This window comes from Kickxella alabastrina (assembly GCF_025024165.1).
Source record: "Kickxella alabastrina strain RSA 675 chromosome Unknown BX661scaffold_4, whole genome shotgun sequence".
In the NCBI taxonomy this organism is placed as follows: Eukaryota; Fungi; Kickxellomycota; class Kickxellomycetes; order Kickxellales; family Kickxellaceae; genus Kickxella; species Kickxella alabastrina.
In genome coordinates, this window is record NW_026251475.1 from 505067 (window position 1) to 527843 (window position 22777).

Sequence of the window (22777 nt, forward strand, 5' to 3'; positions counted from 1 at the left end):
GCCTATGTGCTTACATTGTAACTGTCTATTCTGCTTGTGAAGGAGCGGGCACTGGTCATTAAGGATGCCTTTGTCTAGGATACTAAGCTTCATCACACTGACCAGTTCAGATACAAGGAGTTCCCAGGACCAACAACAATTGAGATGAGCACCCAAATGTAGACCACATAGACTGAGTATATATACAACTATTAGAAGGAGTGCAATGAATAACAGATCCTTTGGGAATAATTATCATGGATGATGGCCAAGGGGAGGTTCCAGTGGAGGTGACAGCCACAGATAACATATCACAGCAAAGATGCAAGCAAAGTAGTCATGCCCCCTATAGTGCAGCAGTAGGGCAGTCACCTCCTAGACCTTAGACCAGTGGCACTTACTACTGTGGTTCTGGAGGTAAGTACTATCACTAATGGCTGCCTTCAATCTTGCCTATCTCTGGTAGTTTAACATTGATGTTAGGGGCAGGGTGAGCAGATTAGAAAGGAGTAACCACAAGACAACATTGAACCTGCCATTTGCATCACTGGTGTTAAATAATATTCTAACTAATTTGCCCATGTTCACAGGTCCAAAATTAGTCCCCACAAGGGGTGTTGTTTGGTATACACTCAGTGTTTTCTAATTATTCACTTAATATATTGTAATATAGTATTCAATACAACTTGCTTTTGACATTCTCTAGTGGTATTTTCTTAGTTTTAACTCGATTATACTTCTAGACTATTGTCTAACATGACTGCTGTAGCCCCCAGCATTATAGCACAAGTAGTGGTGGTGCTGTATGATTCTTGTTTGTTGTTGAAAAGTCGTTGTAATTTGTTAGTGAGTTTTTGTTTGGAGGGCAGCATCCTGTGTATGTGCTGATCCTGTTTGTTGGCAGGCTGGTGACGTTATAAGCCTGTCACCCCAACAAGGCATCCTGCAATGATCGGAATCATTTAAATTTGTGCTTTCACAGCATCATGGCCTGGGGGTGTGGTTGGGTATTGCTGACTTGTTCTTTTGTGTCCATCTCCTCAAATATGCTGTCATTGTCATTAACCATATCTCCTGTTTCTTCTGTATTATTGAAAACTTGGAAAATAGTGTGTATCCTCTATGTTGATGATATCACTTCTCTGGTTACTAAGAGTCTGCTTTGGTTCACCTGTGGGCATAACTGTTGGAATTCCGTTCTTGGTGGAACTCCGTCTTGCATACTGTAAGATGATTGCAAGACCAGAAGTTTCTAAAGTATCCTTCTCTTTTATTTACCTTTCTCATCTTCACTCACTGTCTCCTATATAAAAGACAACTTTCCCCAGTCTCTTCACTCTCTTTCTTTAGCTTAGAACTTCATTTTTTTCTTTCATTAATTATAACTTGCAGAGCTTCTCTTTGTTCAGCTTTGCTTATATTTCACAGACACAACATGCCTATTGCATGTGGGCCTCCAAGGGGTGCAATCTTGTGTATGCCAAGGCTTGTCATAAGGCTGTAGCTAATGAGCAGGCTACACATAATGCAAATGTATTTAGGGTCTTCACTCCTGCTAATGCCATCAAGGATGGGAAGGCTGCAAGCATCATCATGGATGCAATTTCAGACTCTTTGGCTGTCTGCTTTACTGAGAGCTCAGCCTTTGAGATGTGGGCCACACTTAACACTACATTTGACATTAGGACTATGAATGTTTTTATTAGTGAGTTGCATGAGCTTTTAAACATTGCCATGTCATCTGGTGATAACTCTGTAAAGTATTAGGTTGAGTTATAGACCAAATGAAACCTGTTCCTCCACCCAAACTTTGATATCATAACCATTACTCCCCTTGTGCATCTTGCTGACATCTCTAAGGAGTACAGCTCTGTAAGAGAAGTATTCTAATGTCTCACCTACCAAACTCAAGAATACTAATATTCTCACAGAAATCAAGGATACTTTTACATTGCGCCAAGCTGCTGCCTCTACTCCCACTAAGGCCAGTGACTACACCACCTCATCTTTTTTCTCACTGCTCTGTCAGCTCTGTGATAAGCCTGGTCACATTGCCAAACACTGCCCTTCAGCTGGATATGGCACTACTGACTTGGCATCAGATAACAATAACTCTACCAGGTCTGTTCTCATAGGCGGACTTTCTCACCTGGTTGCTGGCTCAAGCATATCTGCTCAACCTTTGCTCAGCAACCCATCAGCCTGGATGCTGAATTATAGTGCTATGGCCAACACAACACCACATAGGGAGGATTTTGTCAGCTACTCACCCTGCTCAGGTGACATCATGGGCATGTCTGGTGCAGTTACCAAGATCTGTGGTATTGACCAAGCTAGTGTTGGTTGTGAAAAACAAACAAAGCTGAGCAAAGAGAAGCTTTGCAAGTTATATTTAATGAAAGAAAGTGATAAAGTTCTAAGCTAAAGAAAGTGAAGATGAGAAACGTAAATAAAAGAGAAGGATACTTTAGAAACTTCTGGTCTTGCAATCATCTTGCAGTATGCAAGACGGAATTCCAACAGCATGCACTTGGCATAATCACACCATTTGAGAAGCTGGACTATAACAGCAACATTGCCAACATTCATCCATTTGGCTTTATTGGTCTGGAGTGAGTATCCCCCTGAGCTGCATTCTAAATTTGGTGAGAATGCCCAGAAGTGTGTGTACCTAGGCAGTAAGGATGGCAAGGCACTGCTGTATCACATGGACACTGGCCATGTTTTGCACACCTCCTGACCCAAGTTTGTGGATTCTGAATTTCCATTCTATGATGAAAATGTTGGAATTATATCTTGCCTACTGTCAGGTAATTGATATTCTAGAAGGTTGTAAAGTGTCTGTAATAAAACTTATCACTACTAAATATATTTATCTTAGAAATCCATTATAAGCGGAGCTTAAATTCTCTGCTTATCAATTTAAAACAATCAGCAGTATAATAGGAATTGTAATCAAAAACAATTGCAATTGTCGTGTGACATTGTAACAATTGGTGTCATAGTGTCCTTATCAATTATTTAAGTTTCCTATATTCACTTGCTGTCTCCTATATAAGAGACAGCTTTTCTCAGTCTCTTCATTTTTTTTAGCCTAACCAATCTTTCATCTATTATTTAATATAACTCACAAAGCTCTTTTCCACTATGCTTTACTCGTTTTTCACATGCTCCAGCTCTGCTCGATAGCTGACCTCTTTTATTGACAGCTTCTCACAAGGTGGCCATGGTAGTTCATCTGCCACAATGTTGAAGTTTCCCTCCCAGTAAGCGATTGTATAATCGACCTTAGCAATGATTGTTAAGCTTCTAACAAACTGAGTGTTGACATGTGACTGGCTCTTCAAATGCTTCAATGTGCACTGACTTGTTAATACCTCAAACTCAGTACCCAATATAAAGTGGTGCCAGCCTAAAAGTGCGGCAATAATGGCCAGCAGCACTTTGCCATAGATGGTTTAATTGCCTTCTGCTGGTGTCAATCTGCACAACAGGAATGTAACTGGGTGCCAGCCGCCATTGTGTTTCTGGTACAACACAGCACCAATGGCATAGTCTGATATATTTGTCTCCACACATTTAGGAAACTTGGGGTTGAATGTCTGTAGTACAGGTTGTGAACACACTGCTTTCATGAGTGTAGTAAATGATTATTATGCCTTGGCAGTCCATTTAAACTGACCAGTCTTCAAATGATTGGTGATTGGTCATGCAATTTCGGCAAAATCACAGATAAACTGCTGGTAAAAATTGCAGGTATCATGGAAGCAGTTCATATCAGTGACCTCTTCAAGCAGTTTCCATTTGTTAATAATGGCAACCTTTCATGGGTCCATGCAGGCCTTGTGCAACATAACATGTCCTAAAAATTAAAATGTGGGTTTGAATAGTTCACATTTGGTGGCTTTGCAATACAACTGCTCACCTTGCAATATCTTGAGCACAGACTGGATATGCTGAACATGTTCCTCATGCATGGCCAAGAAAATAAGAATGTCACCAAGGTAAGCGACACAGTACTTGTTAGTCTACCCCTTGAGTGCACCCTGGATGACCTGTTGGAATATAGCTGGTACATTGCACAGGCCAAATGGTAGCACATGGTACTGGGAACTTCCAAAACGAGTGTTGAACACAGTCTTTGGTTAATTGCCTTTCCTTACATGCACCTGGTGGTAGGCCATATGCAGGCCCAGCTTTGTGAAGTACCAGACACTATTTATCATGTCAAGGAAATTGTCAATACACACGATCATGAGTGAGTCTTTGACTGTTGTTTTGTTCAGCTGGCAGTTATCGACACACATCTGCATAGTGTCATCCTTTTCATTTACAATAATTAGAAGTAAGCCCCAGGGTGATATGGAGTGTTCAATATAGCCCAGCTCAATCATTTTGCAGAGCTGCTTTTCCAGCTTATTGTTCTTGAAATGCAACGGGCAATATGGTTGCTGTAAGTGTGGACATGCCCCTGGCAGCAAATCAATGGTATGGTCTACTATACACATTAGAATCAGTCATTTTGTTAGCATCCCAAAAACATCGGAAAAGTCCTGTTTAATATCAGCAGCATGTTTCTGGTTTGCACAATTTGTGGGAGTCATGATTCTGGCCATGCCTTCCTCATTCTGCACAACAGCAACAAACACATTGTCAATTTGGGCAACCTCATATATATCCTGTAGTATTGTGAGCAGCTGACTGACCAAGATAGTACTGCAATTTTCCTGCTTCTGTCTGCTGCAGCTCTAATTTATGCACTTCAATCCGGAAATATACAACTGACTGCCATCCTTACCATTGCATTCAAGGCCATGACATCCCAATGAGCAGTTCCTCCCCAATTGGCACAACACAGCAGTTCATTGTGTTTGTATAGCCCTTTTTGCCAACACCCAGCATCAGCTTCATGTACTCGTTGATCTTGTAGAATTCCATGCCATCTGTAAGGTGGAGAACTGTGGTGGTCGCAGTCCTGCTGACTAGCAGCCTGAGGGCTTTGAAGACCTGCAGGGAGATGCAGCATCCTTGTGCCCTCGAGCCAACCAAGGCAGTGAGAATTTTATTATTTTCGAGCTTGCAGGGCGCCAGTACCTGTGAGTGTACAAGATTGTTAGTAGAAGTGGTATTGATTTGAATAGATGTAAAGCCAGTACCACTAACATCAGAGTGAGAAACACTTGCATCATCACCACTCAAAAGGCATTCCCCTGATCAGAATCATTGTCGTTCGACTTGCCAATGTCGACCATGCAGATGTGCAGTGAGTGGCCATCTCCACAGCCACTGTTGTCATTGTTTTGTCTTCTAGCATGGCAACCACACAAAAAATGGTCATCTGAGCCACAATTAACATACTGTCTGTTTTTGATCTACTGCTCAAATTCATGCTGAGTGTATTTGTGTCATCTTGGGTTGTATTTCGGCCCACTGCTGCAGCCCCTTCCCCTGAGCAGCCACAGATACTGATAATGTCGACCTTCATTGCCATGGGGTCATGAGCGGATGTGGCCTTGCCAGTGAACTTTGCCGATGATTTGCCAACCCACTTCTTCCCCACCATCTTGTGAGTACTCCAAGCCTACTGAACTGCGGCCTTAGAAGCATCAAGGCTCTCAATATCCTTGGAGAACAGGTGTGACATCAATTATTACAATGGCACGTGACAATTGTGATTGTTTGAAATTGTGATTGTTTACAACCGCGATTTCTATTTTCACTGTCGATAGTTTTGAATAGATAAGCAGAGCTCTTCAAGCTCCTTTATAGTGGACTTTGAATTATAAATATATTTTAGATAAACTATTCCTATTACAACAGGTACTTATTAAATTCCTTTGGCAGACAAAAATGTTACAAATTGAGGGTGTATGGTAGGGTGTCCATTTTCGTACAGTGCAATAAATAGTCAAAATCCTGGTGGAATGCTAGGAAGGTCAGCATTAGCCACGAATTTTAGCTGATTAAGCTTCTGGAGGCCGTGAAAAATATTTCTATCTCGAATATTATCTCCAAATAAGATGTTAGATCACTAAAGGTGGCAGGATGTAACATCAAAAATGGGGGCCGAGTCACGTGACAGCGCAGACGTGTGAAATGTGTTTATGATATTTCATGCGCACAGCGATTTCCGAATAGTGAGCTCTTCAGCTTTTTTGTAGTCTCATTTATATTAATATATATTATAACCAACACAATTCTCATTACACAGGGCCAGGTGCACCCAAACTCTCAAGGTAATTTCCCCACTCAGCTGCAATTATATAGGAAAGATACATGCACACAAGATCTGCCTTATGCTTTGTATGGGCCACATCTAATTGTGTAAACCGGCGTTCCACACTCTTTATCTATATGGCAATAGGATATTCCTCCACCTTGCCGTGAAAAGGTGGAATGTGCATCATGAGCTTGGAAAATGCAGCATAATCGGATGGCGTGAGCTCATCCAGTACAGTTACAGCATGTGGAACGAGTGTGCAAACAGTAGTGACCGGCATTTTAGAGTCTGTCATGATGCAGAGATGGGATGTAAAATAATAACAAAAATAGAATAAATAAAATAAAAATAATAATGCCAAAGTAGTCTGAGAATACTTGCCAAAGAAAACGCTGCAAGTAAAAGTATAAGAGCAAAAGTATGCACAAAAATGTGTGCGTGTGTATGGAGGTGCTACCAAGTGTTATGATAAAAAGTATTATTTAAGATGAACTAAAAGAAAGCTAAAGAGTAACTGCATTAATCATTTGTATAACTCTACTATTTATATTGCTCGTATGCAATATTCCCGCATGTCTGAGTCTGGTAATTTGTAATGAGGAATTGTGCTGGTTATAATATATGTTAATGGAAATGAGACTATGAGAAGAGCTAAAGAGCCCACTATTCAGAAATCGCTGTGCGCATGAAATATAAACATATTTCATGTCTACTCTGTCACGTGAACCAGCCCTATTTTTGATGTCACAGGAAGTCATTGCAGCTGTAAAACAATCTTGATAATCTTGGTGCTTGAAGATGGGAATAATGGCCCGGAGTGTGGCTTGGGCACCATACCAGGGATTGATCCATTAATCGACTATTAATAGCAAGCTGAACTGTTATTTTGTTACAAGTTGTCACTGAATATCTTTGCCGAATATTGTTTTCCTCTGGTATAAAATGTTAAAATTTTGCTTACAAATAAACAGTATTTGTATTCACAGGTCAGTGCTAGAACCATGGGCTGCTGGGAGTGTTATATTGGACTTCGCATATCAGCATTAGATGTATAGATTGTAAAAAAGCAGGTAAATTAAAATTTTATAAATAGCGTTAATGCTATGTTTACCATCGCATCTTTGGCACTTGAATGAATATGACACAAAGTATGTTTTCAAAATAAGTATATGTTAATCACGCGTGTTATTCCCCTACTGTATTATATCAGACAGACACCATTTTAATGATCACATTATTATTTTCTCAAATTTATTGCAACTGATTGATCACGTTATTGTCTTATATTTAATTAGTTTTTATTACGCAAATTGCAAATGGAAGAGGCCAATCGAATTTCCCGAAAGGGGTCTGAATTTGAGGGCAACCATGAATGGAGCTCGGCGGCACAGGCTTATAGGCGCGCAGCGGAGATTTACAGAAGCATTACATTATTTGACCATGATCCCGTTGCAATGCTGTCCTTAACAACACTTGTTAACAAGCATGTGCGGTGGGCAGAGCATTGCGAGCGTGAACTCGGGAGGCAGGGGTTGCGTGGAATATCTGCCAGCAGGACCGACTTGTCTTTCCAGACGGAGCGCGATGCTGCTGGTGATTCTGCTGCTGCTCTTCCAGCCGGAGAAGGCCTGTATGAGTCCATTTACGCGGCTGCTGATTTTGCAAGACAGAGCCAAAACGAAGAGAGCGAGTTTGAGAGCTTTTGGCAGTATATGCAAAACTGGCTGGCGGATCCAGTGGCATTTACTAGGCCACTTCTCCCCTCAGGCCAGCGCATTCTTGAAACCAGAGTGGGCATGAATAATGACACACATATAAGCTCATCTCCGCCACATGGGATTATGGAGTCGTTCTATTTTGTTGGTTCCAATCCTGAACAGGGCGCCAGTATGTATGCACACACCACGGCTGCTAACACACCCAAGGTTGTAACGCCCCTGCAAGCTGTCGAAGAAGTTGAAGAGCCTGGCGGAGAGCCAACTCTGACAGATAATGTGGCGGCTGTGACAACTGAACTAGTCGGGACAATAACCAGTGCCGAGGAGCTGCGCGACGTAAGTGATACTACCAACACCAATGTTCGTTTGCATGCATTGCTGGAAGAAAACCAGAAGCTCCGGTCCTTGGCAAGGCAGCTTAACGAGCGCATTCGTACACTCGAGTCTGCCGCCCAAGAGAACAACATGCTTAAAAGCAGCATTCTCAATTTTCGCGAGGAGTTCCACCGACATGCAAATGCTGTGTCCCTGCCGCGGAAGTACGAGCCTGCACCAGTCTATCGACGCGCTCAAACACCCCCCACCAGCGGGGCCGCAGCCGCAAACGAATTGGTGATAAGGCAGCTCAAGTCCCAGCTGGATACGTTGTCGCTGGATAATTCAAAGCAGGTAAGGTGTGCTGCCAATTGCTTATGCCACTACAATCAAAGTACAAACGAAAACTGCAGTATGCAGTGTGCAGTTTGTTAGTTGTACTGCGGATAACTATAAAATTATATTAATGTGTACTGCGCATGTTTATGTCTGTTTGCCAGCAAAAATTATAGAAAGCACAGGTGAGCAAGTACCGTGAGCGATGGGAGAAGCTCAAGGAGTCGGCCAAACGCAAACGACAGCTGCAAGAGCAACACACTCAGAGTCCGCAGCAGTAGCTATTTACATTTACATTTGTATTACTAATTAAGCCAAATGCCGAAAAAGATGAGGACTCATCTGTTTGTACATGGGGTCATATATTTTCTTAAAACTTTGGCGCAAAGTGGCTGATATCCTTGACGATTATGTGGCTACATGTCAAATTGAAAATTACTTTTACTGTGCATTGTGTCAATACCATTTGCGCGCTTTATATGGACTGCAGGTGTAAGCATTCACGATTTCTGTGAAACAAAGTTGACAAGTCTGGGTTTTAACGGTAGCACTGAGGCACACATTACTTTTATAATCTGTGTGGAGTTTGCGCTTGTGCTGTACAAATGGAAAATACAGAAAATACACAACTTGCCCTTTACTTGCGCGCAGGCATATATAAACAAACACACAGGGCGTTGGATATAATATTTCCACACACACCAGCACGATATAATTGTTGTTATCGTATGTAAACTTTTTATATAGTATATTTATATATTTATATAGGCATCCTGCTATTTAAAATTTATGAACTTGACTCCGTGCTTGTACGAAAACAATGATGTCTCTTCGGTCGAACAGCCCCCAGATACCACATCATCTCATGCTGCGTGCCACGCACAGTGCTTGTGTCCAAAGCGTAGACCACCCAATGAGCTTCAGCGCAGCGCCCCGAGTCAGCTGAAATTACGGCTTCAAAGTGTTAAATACAATGAAAAGCCGGGCGACCGCATACGAGCAATGTACAAGGCCCGCACAGACAGCAGCTGCTCTAGGGGCAGCGATACAAATAGCACATACCATGATGATGACGATGCCAACAATGACGACAACGGCAATATGCCATACCCGGCGTCAGAAAACGGCACTGAGTGTGCTGCTACGAGTACCTCTTTGTTACAAGACATATCTCTGTCCGCATTTGCTTCAAGCTCTACATTAACTAGTATAATAACCGCTAGCACACAAGAAACATGCAGCATTGACCAGCCGCATGCCAGGATTATTAGCTGTTGCAAGGCAGTATTTAAGAACCTGCATAAATTATCCTCTAATAGCAAAAACAGCGCTGCGCCCTCAAACAAGCAGCCCAAGGCAAGTGCACATTGGCCTTTAGTGGAGAAGCAGCGGCTGGCTGACAACCTGTTATTGTTTGAAAGCAAAAAAATACAGACGCAGCCGCTGCCCACGTTTGTGACGAGTTTGGAGTCCTCACACCAGTTTTATACTAACAACCATCAATACTTGCATACCCTAAAGTCTGCCTATGTTGAGCGTGTTCCACCAGTCCAGCGGGCACAGAGGATGTGGACATCAATTGGGGCCGATGGCTGGGTCAAGGCTCCAGATAGGATTTTGTATAAATAAAGTTGTATATTATAAAGCACACAGCACAAAAATCTAAATGTGGATGATGCGCCGCACATATATTGAGCAAGTTGCTACAAATAGAAAATTCTTGCACTGAAGCATCCGCTCTATCCCTTCCCAACATTGATGGCACGCATCTGCTTGCAAGTGCTTGACTTGGTAAGGGCACGCTTACAAAATCCACTGCTGCACCAGTGCATTGCCAATATCGCGAGCTTGCTGCACGCTGTCCAGATCATTATCTGAGGGAGCGGAAATGTCCTGCGCATGGGTAGCGCCGTCAATCAGATATGTCGGCGACAGAGTTGTGTTCGGAAGGAAGGTTCCTCCCCTGGGGGTAGCAGACGATGCACGCCAAAGGTCCAGCGAGCCAGCAGTGTAGTAAATTTTGGAAACATTTTGAAGAATGCCAAACCATTTGTTATGGAATCCCTCAGAGTCAACACGGTCGGGCATATCGTTGCCAAACTTATTTTTGCAGTTTGGCGTGTAATATTCCAAGTCGACTAGACGGGAGCGGTACATGGGAAGTCCAGTACTGGCAGGTGCAGCCACTTGCCAGTCACCATACCATGCACACGACTGATAGTACCATACGCGGGCTACCTGCCCCAGGGCATAGTTGTCCAGGCCAAGCGTTGTGTCGGCCATCTGAGTCAAGGTTTGTTGACTCAGACCCAGCCAGTCAATAAGGGTGGAAACTGCAAGGGCATATGAGTCGAGATTGGAGCGGCTGTTATCAAAGAAATCGCACACTGTGTACTGCGTGGGTTCGAAATCCGTGGATACTCCCGCCTTTGCATTGATGGTGATTATTGCTGAGATCAATGCTGCAAAGTCGCGCGAAGCAAGCTGGGGCGAGCCAAAGTGGGCTTGCATGTCATCAATTGCTGTCTGATTACCTGAAAGCATAACCTCGTCAAGCTCGTCGACTGCCTGGGCCATCTCAGTGGCGCATCCGAGTGCGGCAAGGTGCTTTCCCCAGCTCTGATCAAGCCAGTAGTTCTCGTATCTATACTGGATAGGTGGCGAGGATGCCCAGGCACCATCCACAATATCGGGATATGTGGCACGCATCCACGCAGAAATAGATGCTGCATAGGAGGCTCCACCGAACACGACCTTTGAGTTGGGGCTGACTGTTACAGGGAAGACATTGTCTGGGTCCGATTTGGCAACACGGATGAATGCAGCAAAGTCCTCCAATGTGTTTTCAATGGTATGATACTTGAGGCTGGGGCCGCTGAGATCGGGCATGGGGTTGGACTGGCCATAGAAGCGGTGCTCAACGGCAACAACCAGGCCATCTGTCTGCTCTGCGAGGTTGGTAAAGTAGGTTTTATCAGTATAGTATGTGCCAATGGCAGCCTCACCAGGTGTGAGTATGTAAATTGGGCCACCAGGCTTGTAGAATGTGGCATTGAACATGTATTGCTGCTGCCAGGTGCCGTTGTTCAAGCCAAGGTGGTCAATGGGCTGGTTAAACCAGTATGCTGTGGACGATGGGGGTACAGTCGTGGATGGCTGGCTGCCGCCATCAATCACAGCGCACTTTGCCATGGCGGTTATGGCAAGGAATGGGATGGTGAGTGCTAAACGCATTGTGAGGGGTGTTTTCAGATGCTAAATATGTTAAGGTGAGTCAAAGACAGGGTTTTGAAGTTGCGAGACGTGGGTATTGGTGAAGTATTGAAGCAAGCTGACCAGGGGATTCTTGTGGTTTAAATAGACAAAATTCCGGCACTTGTACATGTCCCAGTGTGGCTTAACACAGTCTAGGGCCGAATAATAGGAAAATATAAATGCTGTAATACGTAAAGTAATCCATACTTGCCCATGTTGACTGCACGACTGTCAAAAAAAGATATTGGCTGGTGTCGCGGACCAGCATGTAAATGCCATGCAAATGAAAAAGAAAGTGGGCAAAGAGATGTGCGCGTGTGAGTGAGTGGCTCGTATTGCGTTCGCGTTCGCGTTCGCGTTTGCAAACATGATCTTCAGGCAGTGAAGAGCGTTAAAGTGACTTCACTCGGTCTGGGGCGCAAAGGAACAAAGAATCACCCTTTGCAAAATGGATTTGCAAAGGATATGTCTGAAAATACATAGTAACAAATCCTCAACCATTGAGAGGACCTTCGAGATTGTGTTTATACACTTACCTTTACATTTCGTTAAAAGGTAGTGCGCGTTAATGAGGAAAACCTGAAAAAAGATCGAGCGTGATCCCTTTGACAAGTGATATCCACATTGCTTGCACATATAATTCACCTATTTGTATATGCACCGATTGCATAGCGCTAATAAATGCACGTCGCAGCTATTGCGTGTTGCGCCGCATTGCATTAATTATTTATTTAGTAGCAAACAAAAAGAAAGAATAGGTATGCTAGTTAATGTATTGGTTGGGGGCAGGGCTAATATGCGCAGAAATATTTGGAAAGCAATATGAGTGCCTAAAAAAAGCAAGTCCATTTTTTTAGCTGCAGTCACGCGCAAAGTCGCCCCTAATATTTTAAAACTGGTGTTCTCAGTTCCACCGGCCATACCACCTGCGCAGAGCAGCACGGAAGCCAAAAAAACAGTTTTTATTTGTCATCGATTTTATTCAATCCTGTATATAATGGTCGCGTCAATTAATGGTGCCAAGTGGCGCACTCTGTACCGCGAGCTTGCGCGGGCAGCACCCGGAGTTGTGTCGGCGAAGCGCCAACCAACAGTTGCGATACTAGGGAAAATCCGCCAGGGATTTAACGAAAACAAAAGCGCAACACATGCGGCCGACGATCTAAAGTCGCTTTACGAGCGGGGGTACAACACACTGGGCTTTCTCAAGCTGGCGCGAGAGCTAGATTCGGTCGAGCGCAGACTCGCCACGGCCGTACTTGATCTGCACAAACAGCGTCGGATTACTGAGGAGAAGCCACCGGCATACAAGCGTCGATTGCAACCGCTGCAAAAGCGTGTTTATGATGAGACCTATGCCGAATATGATCGGGTTGTCGCTAACATCGAACGCGATCTGAATATCATCCTGCCGCGCGATAAAGTCTCTCAGTCCCTGGAGTGGATTCCCCTGCTCAAATCGCTGCACAGGGGCGATACTGGGATAGATCAGACTGTCGAGATAAATACCAAAACCTCTAATGGCCTGGAGTCGGGATCAGCAACATCTAACAACTATTGAAAGTGAATTAAATATTTATAATTCGATAATAGAACAGGTTTAACAGGTGCCATGCTGAATCGAACATGACAAACTCGAGAAACAAGAGCAAGCTCGATACAAGTTGTTATTTATGGTAATATTTTAAAAAATGCTAGCAGACACTAACACTGGCACTGGCACATACCAAGACCCAGACCTAGACACACGCCCACAGTCTGTTTTACAGCTCGCCGTCGCTGTCGCTGTCGCCAATGGTCAGAGCTTCCATACCAGCAGGGTGAACAGAGTCCATGGCATGCAGCGTGTAGTCGATGATAAACGAGTCGGTCAACAGGCCATCAAAGCGGCTGAAGTGGCGCTCGGAGTACGGCTGCACGGCAGCTATCAGATCCTTTGCCGACGGAAGTGCGAGGATGTCCTTCGATGTGTACTGAGTGAGGATGCAGTAAAGCGCTGCCTGGGCGATGTGGGCGAATTTGCCATTGGTGTTCCAGTTGCGCACATAGCCCAGCAGCCGCTCGAGCTGGTCAGGCGCCAGCGTGCCAATGACCTCGTCAACAGCATGGGCACCCATGATCGCACGCTTGGCGTCCTGAGCGTCAGCATCGGCACTATCTTCGGATGACAGGGCGTGGCGGTGCTCAGCGGCTGTCATCACGTCCCGGAAAATGTTGAGCAAGCGATGGGGTTGGTCGAGAGACAACGTCAACAGGATGGCGTTGCGGTAGTCTTTGGCTGCAAGGAAGTTATCCAGGGCCTGCTGCTGCTCGAGCAGCTTGGCATCTTCCTTATGCAGGCGCTCAATCTCGTCCTGCGTCGTGTCCTTCCAAATGTAGATGGTCGAGTCAGCGCCGCCGGTGGCTACAAATTCCTCCGATTGCTGCTTGGCAAGGGTCCAGATCTTGTTTTCATGCTTGTCCAGCGTTAGCACGCACTCAGCGTCCTTAATGTTCCACAGCTTGATCAGGCCGTCTGAACCGGTGGTCATCAGCTGCGTGCCCTTGGTCAAAAACTCAATGCAGAGCACCGAGTTGGTGTGACCCTCCAGCGTTTTGAGGCAGCCAAAGTCCGACAGAGACCACAGCTTTACTGTGCGGTCGGCTGAGGTCGTCGCAATCACCCGGTCGACAGGCGAAAATGCAACGTTCCACACGCCGCGCCGATGGCCCTGAAGGGTGCCCAAGGGCTTGCCTGTGGCGACGTCCCACACCTTGGCTGTCTTGTCCTGCGAGCCTGTGGCAAAAATAGTATCGCTGGGCGCCACGCAGATGGAGTTGATATCCTTGTCGTGGGCCTGGAATGTGTATAGGGAGCGCAGCTTTATAGGTCCCGACTCGCTAATAGCTGCCACGGCACTCTCAGGGTTGTCAATAATTGCCCGTAGGGGCGACAGGTCCCACATCTTGACAGTACGGTCCTCGCTGCCGGTGATCATAAAGGGACACTCTGCGCCCTGCGCCAGGCAGACCGCGCCCACCGCCTTGGTGTGGCCCAGTGCGGTGGCAACGCACGTCACACGCCGGTTGGCGGGTGCGCTCATGTTAACCACCCAGACCATTGCCATGTTGTCCTTAGAACCTGTCGCCATTATGCTGCACCCACTGTGCACGCTGAGACAAAGAATAATGTCCTTGTGGCCATATGCCAGTTCGCAGTTGAGATCGCTCGTGTTATAGACCCTGAGCTGCTCAGTGTTTGTTGCCACCGCCAAATACTTCTGATCGCGCCCGACGTATGCCATGTCGATGATCTCCTCATTGTAGCCCACAATCTGGCGCTCCCGCTCGAGTCGCTTAGTGACCCCATAGAACAGCAGGTTCTGGTCATTGGTGACCGCCACGAGATTTTGAGCCTGGGGTAGGTACAGCACAGAAACAAAGGCGTGCTTTGCATTGAGCTCTTTGGTCTGTACAAACAGCTCTTCGCCGCTGTCCATGTCCCACAGCCGAAGGGTGCCATTTTCGCCGCCGCTGTAGATTACGCGCGTGTTCTTGTTGCCAAAGCCAATTTCGGTCCCTGCTGCCAAAATACCAGCGGCCTCGATAGTCTCATACACAGGAATCGTACGCACAAGGGACTTGCGCTTCCAGTTCCAGACATTAATGACCTTATCGCGACCAGCGGTAATCATGTGCTGGCCTTCGTCGTCCTGGGTAAAGTCGATTGAGCGCACTACGCTCACATGTGACTCAAGCACCGACTCGCATTTGCCTGTCTTGAGGTTCCACACGCGGATAATGCCGTCGTCGCTGGAAGACACCAGGCACAGCTTGTCCTTGCTCGGGTGAAACTTTACCGAGGTGATAAGGCCGCCATGACCCTTGAAGTTGTGTGTGCAGTACCCGTGGTCGATGTCCCAGACCTTGACTGTGCTGTCAGCCGAGCCTGTGGCCACTAGAGTGGATGTCTGGTCAATGTCCATCGTGATGATTGGCGCGTCGTGTGCCTTGAATGACCGCACTGTTTTGAAAGTTGATAGATCCCAGATGGTGATAAGCTGGCTGCGGCTCGCGGCAACAAGGTGCGTGCCGTCGGGCTTTACTGCAAACGATGTGACAATCTCTGTATCACCCTTCAGTTCTGCCACCTTTGCGCCGGTGCTGAGATCAAGCACCTCAATGTCCTCGTTGCATGTAGTGAAAAGCCGGGACTCGTCCTTGTCGATTGCCACACAGCCTCCAGTGTACACGGATTCGATTGACTTTACACAGTCAAAGCTATTCGGTTTGCAAAATGAGAGTACAAATGAACAGCACGCATTAGTAAGACTGGGTTACACAAAAAGGCATTTGTATTCGGGCGGAAAGCCCAAATAGGCAGGTGGGTCGGGGGCACACTTACCAGCTCTTGAGAACGACTTTATCGCCGTTTCCAGACATGTTTGTCGCTTTATAATGCCTCCAAGCAGGTCGTTCAGTCGTTTGCGAGCGTGGGTAACCGGGCAGGAAATAATATATACGAGTGGAAGGCAAGCGCGCTTGATAAAAAATACGTAAAGCGAAAGGGAATTCCTCTGGGAATGCGTGAAATAAATTTGCGTAACAAATGAACCAAGCGAAGGAAGCAAGGACCAAGTAAAGGGGAAAATTTTGTGCTTGATCTGGTATTGCTCGCACGCACATTTTTTTTGCATTTTTTCTTCTTCGTCGCTGCTGGATCACTGCGGCTAAATCCGCTGATTATAATTTTTATTTCTGCTTGCACCACTTGCCTTGATCGATTTGACTATCAGCGCACGCACCCATCAACCTATACGAGCAAGCACATATTCGCGAACTCAGGCGCTTTCTCCCTTCTATTCACGCATTGGTTTGGAATACTTTTTTAAAAATACTTTTTGAATTTCTGGCGCTGCCATTCACTCGTTCGCGCGGATTTCAACCTCAACCCCCAAACTTGCACCTTTCCTTTATTAATAAATATGAATTGCTTGACACGCACGCTTGTCCAGACTCGGCAGCCCGTCTTGGTCATACAGCGGGGGATGAAGAAGAAGAGCAAGATCCCCGTCACCTTGCTCAAGGATATCCCGCGCGTTGGCTCTGCTGGTTCGGTGATCCAGGTGAACAAGGCGTATATGCGGCATGAGCTGTATCCAAAGCGGATGGCGGAGTACGTGCTTACGCGTGAGGGGCCTCTGGATCGGACCAAGGCTGTGGAAAAGGAGTCTGGAACAGCACCATCCAGGACACACGTTGAAGCGCAGCAGAAGGTGCACTCGATGGCACTGAGCAACCAGGAGACCATAGGCCTGATTATGAAGCTCCAGCCGCTTGTGTTTGAGCGCAAGGTTGTTGTTGCCGCAGATGGTGGCGCCGAGGAGGGCGTGCAGGCAATCTATGGCTCGCTGGCAAAGACGGACGTTATCAAGGCGCTGGCTGAAGAGCATGGGATTGTAATTGACAAGGACGCGCTGAGCATGGATGACAAGATTAAGAGCGTTGGCGAGTACAGATGCGTGGTCAAGCTCATATACGCTGGTCAGGCATCATTCAAAGCGCAGGTGGTTCCGGCCAAGGACGAGTCGCAGCAGCAGCAGTAATGATAAATACAACGCGTTTCCTCCACAGACCCCAACCAATGCTTCAGCCTGAAGAAATAATGAAATATTACAAAGTTACAAAGTGCAGAATTGTCATATATCTTTGATGCAACCGTTTTATAGCTTTTCTCTATTGGTAACCCGCCGTGCCATGGCGCTGCACAGCATCACGTGCTGTAAAACAATGCTTTGCAGCGATGCAACGGCAGTACACCAAGGCAGTCATGCCAGCCAGCCTGCCAGCCAGCCACAAAGAGGGAGGGATGGCGCGGAAGCAAGATATAATCGGCTTTGCACTACAAGCAGCATCGTCGCCCGTTTACCGATTCATTCTTTCTTCCCCCCTTTCTCGCTTCTTTCTTTCCGTCCATTTCAAGCTTTTTCTTTTTCCTACTTTATTATTATTTTATTTTGCAAAAGCGAGTTTGGTCAACGACGACGACAACGCCTGGACAAACACACTTATTTTCCAGCATACGTAGCTCAGCTCGTCCTTTCCTTGCATCTGGCCTAGTATCACCACACGCGAAGTACATAAAGGTAGAACGAATGACAGCACCCAGCGACAAAACGCGCGGGATAAAAGCGTGAGTATTTTGCTGCCAGAATGCAGCCTCGCAATTCCCACTTTAATTGCAGGCTCTGTTTTGCGCTCATCTGTGACTAAAGAGAACCAGAATTGCAAGAGTTTATTTTATTTTCAGATTACATTGCACTACAAGTAAACACTAACCATCGTCATAGACACGAACATGAACATGAATATGTTGACCTGCGTGTAGTAACAACGAGCTTGGTGGCTCGCGTGCAGGCAAGTCCAACAGATGGAGCTCCGGCCCGCCTCAGATGAACCGTGCATCAAAGAGTCCGCAGGAAAGCTCCAGCGCCACCTCCGGCACAGCAAAAAACTCCCAGGCAACAGGCAGCGCGATTTCAATGTCGGCATCAGCTTTGGCATTGGGTCCAGCCAACCGCAGCTTTAGTGCAATCACGGGTGGCAACAGTAACGGCAAGGGAAATGCTGCCACTGGCATCAATGGCGGCAGCGGTGCCGGAACTCTCAGGGGTCGGGCGCAGATACAGGAGGCACCAGCTGGCTCTGCTCTGGCAGAATCGTGCGGATTGATAGAGGGTGAGGAGCCCGGCCAGGTTGAGGCTATGCACCAGCGGTTGCTGTTTATCATGTCATTTTTGGTTGGAAGCCAGGTCAAAGTCGAAACGCGCGGCGGGCAGTCGTACGTCGGGGTCCTCGACTCAATCAATCCGAATGACGCGCAGAGCGTGGTCTTAAGGTATGCATATGTTCAGGACAGCAGCAGGGCGACCCCGCCTGTCGATACGCTGGTAGTAACCGGCAGCGACTGCCTGTCTATCAGCGGCGCGGCTGCTTTTGCAGAGCACAGTGTCAAGGAAAGCTCGCGCACGGGCTTTAAGACTGATGCAGACATCAGCCGTATGGACAGCCAGATTGCTGCGCGCGAGCTTCACCGCTGGGTGCCCGACGAGAGCGTCGAGCTGGGCGGGCTCGAAAGCGGACTGGATCACCCGGCGGCAGGCAGCCAGAGTTGGGATCAGTTTGCGACGAACGAGCAGCTGTTTGGGCTCACGACGGACTTTGACGAGGAGATCTACACGACAAAACTTGACCGCACGCGCGCCGACTACAAGGAGCGTGAGCGCGAGGCCATCCGCATTGCGCAGGAGATCCAGAGCACGCCATTTGCAAACTCGCACGTGGCTGAGGAGCGGCAGGAGGTGGCGGGTGATGAAAGCGGCGTGATGGACGAGGAGGACAGGTACGGCGCAGTGCTCCGGCCATCGGGGGCGCCCGGAAAGTACGTGCCACCCTACTTGCGTGGCAAGGCCGACACGGCGCCCGCAGCCAAGCAGCCTGCGTTAAGCAAGGCCGAGAGCACCGAGAACACCGAGGCGCCCCAGTCTCAGTCTCAGTCTCAGTCCCAGTCTCAGCGTTCGTCTACGTCGCCGGCTGCCAGTGCAGCACAGGCCAACGCGTCCGCGGTGCCAAACAATGCGGTGGCAGCGGCAGCGCTGGCCAAGCTCAACATCGTCATGACTGGCCACTCTTCTTTGCAAAAGCCGAGCGATGCAGCAGCGACAGCCACAACCACAACTACAATCACAGCCACAGTCATAGCGCCTGGCACGCCGGCATCAGCGAGCAGCAATGCCGCGTCGCCCAGCTTGGCTGGCGACCCAGCAATCACCGCTCTGTCCAAGCCATCTAATATTGGCTCAGGCGGCAAACTGGCCAATCTCCGCGGGCTGAAGCACCGCACGGACGCCGCGGCGCTCAACAAGCCAATGGCCGACATCACAGAAAAACTCAATTCGGAGCGCGAGCGCATACAGCAGCACAAAATGGCGCTGCGGCAGACACGCATGTCGGAATTGAAGGAGTTCCAAAAGTCTTTCAAGCTGCACACGCCTATGCCCGAGGACCTGGCTGAGATTATTGGCGTCAAGAAGAAGCAGTCGCTGCAGCGGTCCGATTCTGAGAGCTCGACATCATCCGGCAACACAGCGCCGAGTAGTGAGGGAAGGCGCAAGGGGGGCACGCCAGAGTCGAATTTGAAATTGAATTCGGCACGGATGTCGGAACCAGCACTAGCACCGGCAGCACCAGCAGCAGCGCAACCACAGGCGCCAGAATCTGTTACGGCGGCAAAATTGGCCTCTCCAGCAGCAAAGGCGGTTTCACTATTGGCAGCAGCACCTACAACAGCTACAGCAATGCCCGTACCAGCGCCAGCGCCAAGTAGCCCCCCGAAGAAACCTGACACGCTGCCCAGTGAAAAGCCTAAGCTGACATTAACACCGATGCCCGCGCCCGCGCCCAAACAGCTACAGCCGCAGTCGCAGCAGCCCGATGCCGAGGGCAGCGACAAGAAGGCAACAGCATCATTCAAGTTCAATGCAAAGGCATCCTCGTTCAAGCCCAGCGCAGCCGCCCCTCCTTTTGTGCCGAAGCTTGGTGGCGGGAGTGTCGCATCGCCCGCGGCTGGGACTAGCGAGTTCAATCCGTTCTTTGGTCGGCGAGTTCTTAAAAGGGCGGCAGCTGCGCTGTGGGGCGGGGTGTTCCGCCCCTCTGACGCCAGCGACGACAGAGACAGAGACACCGGGCCGACGTGGCCGTTTGGGCAGCGCACGTACCGCAGCCAGTTTGTCGGCGACGAGCCCGAGGCGATGATGTACCAGCAGGCGTACATGCACCAGTACGGCTTTGGCTACTACAGCCCGTACCAGTACCCACCACATATGCCGATGATGCCACCCGGCGCCGCGCCACGCATGCAGCCGGGCTTCAGCGCTGGTCCATACGCACCATCCGCCATGGTCGGTGACGGGCGCTCGCCCGTGATGGGTCCGCTCCCTCACGTACAGGGTAGCGGCTCGGGAAGCGGCTCAGCGCTTGTGGCCACGACACCCGAGATGGGCCCGGCCATGCTGCCGCACCAGCACCAGCATCAGCACCAGCCCCAGCATATGCGGCCGGGCTCTGGCGCCGGCGCCGATAGCCCCGGCATGATGTACGCCCAGCTGCCGGGCCCGCCGGTGCATATGGGCATGGTGCCGCCTATGGGCTTTGGCGCGTACATAGGCCCTCCGCAGGGCTACGCGCCGCAGCAGATGCCGGTGCCCTTGCCAATGGGTTATCCGCAGTATACGTCCTCGCAGGCCTACGCTGCGTCGCCGCCCGGTATTGTCATGATGCATGGTGCTCCACACCCGCAGCAGCACCCACACCAGCAGCAGCAGCAGCACCAGCTCCAACATCAGCATCAGCATCAGTTCCAGCACCAGCACCAACATCAGCATCAGCATCAGCACCCCGACCAGCCTGGCCCTGGTTCTGCCCCTGGCAACCACCACGCCGGGGGCTACTAGCCAGCTGGGGTTCGGCGCTCGGTTCCTGGCTGTGTGTTGTGGCTGCTGTTGCACAACGGTCAACACAAAAAATTAAATAATCTTTTAAAAAATACAAGAATTTTTGCAGTAAATGAGTGTGTTCACCTTAACTTGCTTCTCACAACGAGTACTCCCTTAAAATTGGCAGGGCATGATTATTAGTTACGGTGCTATGCAGACTCAGCTGCCACGTGCACGCGCCATAGGGCTGCCGCTTGTGGCCCTCGCTTAAGGTCTTGGGACGTTAATTTTTTATCTGCCTTTGAGCCCAATTTAAAAAGAGACTAAAATTGCAGAACTCCCGATCGCTTTTACTCGCTCTCATTTTCTTTTCTTTCCTTTCCTTTGCTGTTTGCCTTTTCAATTATATTCTTTGCTTTTTTCAATTTAGAGACATTGTAGTTATTCTTTTTCTATTTCTATATTCTTCTATCGCCCGTATACACATATTTTTTTGGTTGAACAGCTCGACTAAACCTACCTTATCTTTAGACGCCGCTATATTTTCAAAGATGGCAGACGAAAACAACACCAGCATCAACTACACAGAGCACACCGAGCAGGTAGACTATGACGAGACGCCTGTGGTCGAGGACAGCACCCCTGCCACTGCCAACGAAGACGGAGGACTCGATGGAATTGTTGATCCTGAGCTGGAGGAGCTACAAAAGCGCATGCTTGAGATGGAGAAGGAGGCCCAGCGCCTGCGTGAACTCGAGGAGAACTTGTCCAAGGAGCCCACCGAAAACAGCCAGACAGCCGACGCGGATGACGTTGATTCGCGGTCAATCTACGTTGGCAACGTGGACTACGTGACGACGCCCGAGGAGCTGCAGGACCAATTCAAGGGCAGTGGCTCTATTAACCGGGTTACCATTCTGTGCGACAAGTTTACAGGGCACCCGAAGGGCTTTGCCTACGTCGAGTTTGCGACGACAGATGCTGTGACAAAGTCCCAGCTTTTGGACGGATCCATGCTGCACGGGAGGGCGCTCAAGGTCAACCCCAAGCGCACCAACGTGCCGGGCATGAACCGCGGCAGAGGCCGTGGCCGTGGCCGTGGCCAATACGGCTATCCGACCCGTGGGCGTGGCTTCCGCGGCCGTGGCCGGGGCTCCTACAACTTTGCACCGTATTAATGGTCCAGGAGCTGGGCCACGCGCGCCTTGCGTCTGTTTGCCACACACAATGCCATCAGGGCAGGACCAGCAGGAGCGCCAGCCTCTTTTGCAACAAAACAAAATTTGTTTTAATTTCATTTGTTTACAAAAAATCAAATCAACAAAACACATTTCATTACACACTATTCGTTATTCACGTTGAGCCTTGAGCCTTGAGCATGTCTCGAGACAATAATCGGAGATATTTAGATGGGGATCTGAATATCCATTAATTTTTCTCTTGTTGAGTTGTAATAGCCAGTTATACTGGCCTGAGCCACC

General features: G+C 48.2%; 10 protein-coding genes across 10 annotated transcripts; 5 read left to right on the forward strand and 5 right to left on the reverse strand.

The window, feature by feature from the left end:
* Positions 1-4785: 4785 nt before the first annotated feature.
* BX661DRAFT_169247 (uncharacterized protein) lies at positions 4786-5542 on the reverse strand (the record flags this gene model as incomplete). Its single annotated transcript, XM_051533501.1, has 2 exons — positions 4786-4922; positions 5338-5542. The coding sequence occupies 2 exons, from the start codon at positions 5540-5542 to the stop codon at positions 4786-4788; spliced, it is 342 nt and encodes a 113-aa protein (XP_051393792.1).
* A 1928-nt stretch (positions 5543-7470) lies between these two features.
* BX661DRAFT_178331 (uncharacterized protein) lies at positions 7471-9276 on the forward strand. Its single transcript, XM_051534889.1, has 2 exons — positions 7471-8586; positions 8745-9276. The coding sequence occupies exons 1-2, from the start codon at positions 7516-7518 to the stop codon at positions 8847-8849; spliced, it is 1176 nt and encodes a 391-aa protein (XP_051393793.1). The 5' UTR covers positions 7471-7515; the 3' UTR covers positions 8850-9276.
* Positions 9277-10141, reverse strand: BX661DRAFT_178333 (uncharacterized protein). The gene has a single exon (XM_051534890.1). The coding sequence runs from the start codon at positions 9810-9812 to the stop codon at positions 9525-9527; it is 288 nt and encodes a 95-aa protein (XP_051393794.1). The 5' UTR covers positions 9813-10141; the 3' UTR covers positions 9277-9524.
* Positions 10142-10317: 176 nt separating this feature from the next.
* Positions 10318-10783, reverse strand: BX661DRAFT_178334 (uncharacterized protein). Its single transcript, XM_051534891.1, has one exon. It carries the CDS (start codon positions 10723-10725, stop codon positions 10372-10374), a length of 354 nt encoding a protein of 117 aa, XP_051393795.1. The 5' UTR covers positions 10726-10783; the 3' UTR covers positions 10318-10371.
* Positions 10784-11199: 416 nt separating this feature from the next.
* BX661DRAFT_140601 (peptidase S28) lies at positions 11200-11760 on the reverse strand (the record flags this gene model as incomplete). Its single annotated transcript, XM_051532851.1, has 1 exon — positions 11200-11760. A coding segment is annotated over one exon (561 nt), but the record flags the coding sequence as incomplete, so codon positions are not given.
* Positions 11761-12820: 1060 nt separating this feature from the next.
* On the forward strand, positions 12821-13384 carry BX661DRAFT_196611 (uncharacterized protein; the record flags this gene model as incomplete). The annotated part of the gene is made up of 1 exon (XM_051538059.1): positions 12821-13384. One exon carries the CDS (start codon positions 12821-12823, stop codon positions 13382-13384), a length of 564 nt encoding a protein of 187 aa, XP_051393797.1.
* Positions 13385-13468: 84 nt separating this feature from the next.
* BX661DRAFT_151554 (WD40-repeat-containing domain protein) lies at positions 13469-16435 on the reverse strand. Its single transcript, XM_051533237.1, has 2 exons — positions 16208-16435; positions 13469-16083 (listed from the first exon to the last, which is right to left on the reverse strand). The coding sequence occupies exons 1-2, from the start codon at positions 16243-16245 to the stop codon at positions 13587-13589; spliced, it is 2535 nt and encodes an 844-aa protein (XP_051393798.1). The 5' UTR covers positions 16246-16435; the 3' UTR covers positions 13469-13586.
* Positions 16436-16658: 223 nt separating this feature from the next.
* On the forward strand, positions 16659-17800 carry BX661DRAFT_178338 (uncharacterized protein). The gene has a single exon (XM_051534892.1). The coding sequence runs from the start codon at positions 16788-16790 to the stop codon at positions 17406-17408; it is 621 nt and encodes a 206-aa protein (XP_051393799.1). The 5' UTR covers positions 16659-16787; the 3' UTR covers positions 17409-17800.
* Positions 17801-21445, forward strand: BX661DRAFT_178340 (uncharacterized protein). Its single transcript, XM_051534893.1, has 2 exons — positions 17801-17995; positions 18191-21445. The coding sequence occupies exons 1-2, from the start codon at positions 17958-17960 to the stop codon at positions 21312-21314; spliced, it is 3162 nt and encodes a 1053-aa protein (XP_051393800.1). The 5' UTR covers positions 17801-17957; the 3' UTR covers positions 21315-21445.
* Positions 21446-21619: 174 nt separating this feature from the next.
* BX661DRAFT_178343 (uncharacterized protein) lies at positions 21620-22636 on the forward strand. Its single transcript, XM_051534894.1, has one exon. It carries the CDS (start codon positions 21848-21850, stop codon positions 22472-22474), a length of 627 nt encoding a protein of 208 aa, XP_051393801.1. The 5' UTR covers positions 21620-21847; the 3' UTR covers positions 22475-22636.
* The last annotated feature ends 141 nt before the right edge of the window (positions 22637-22777 follow it).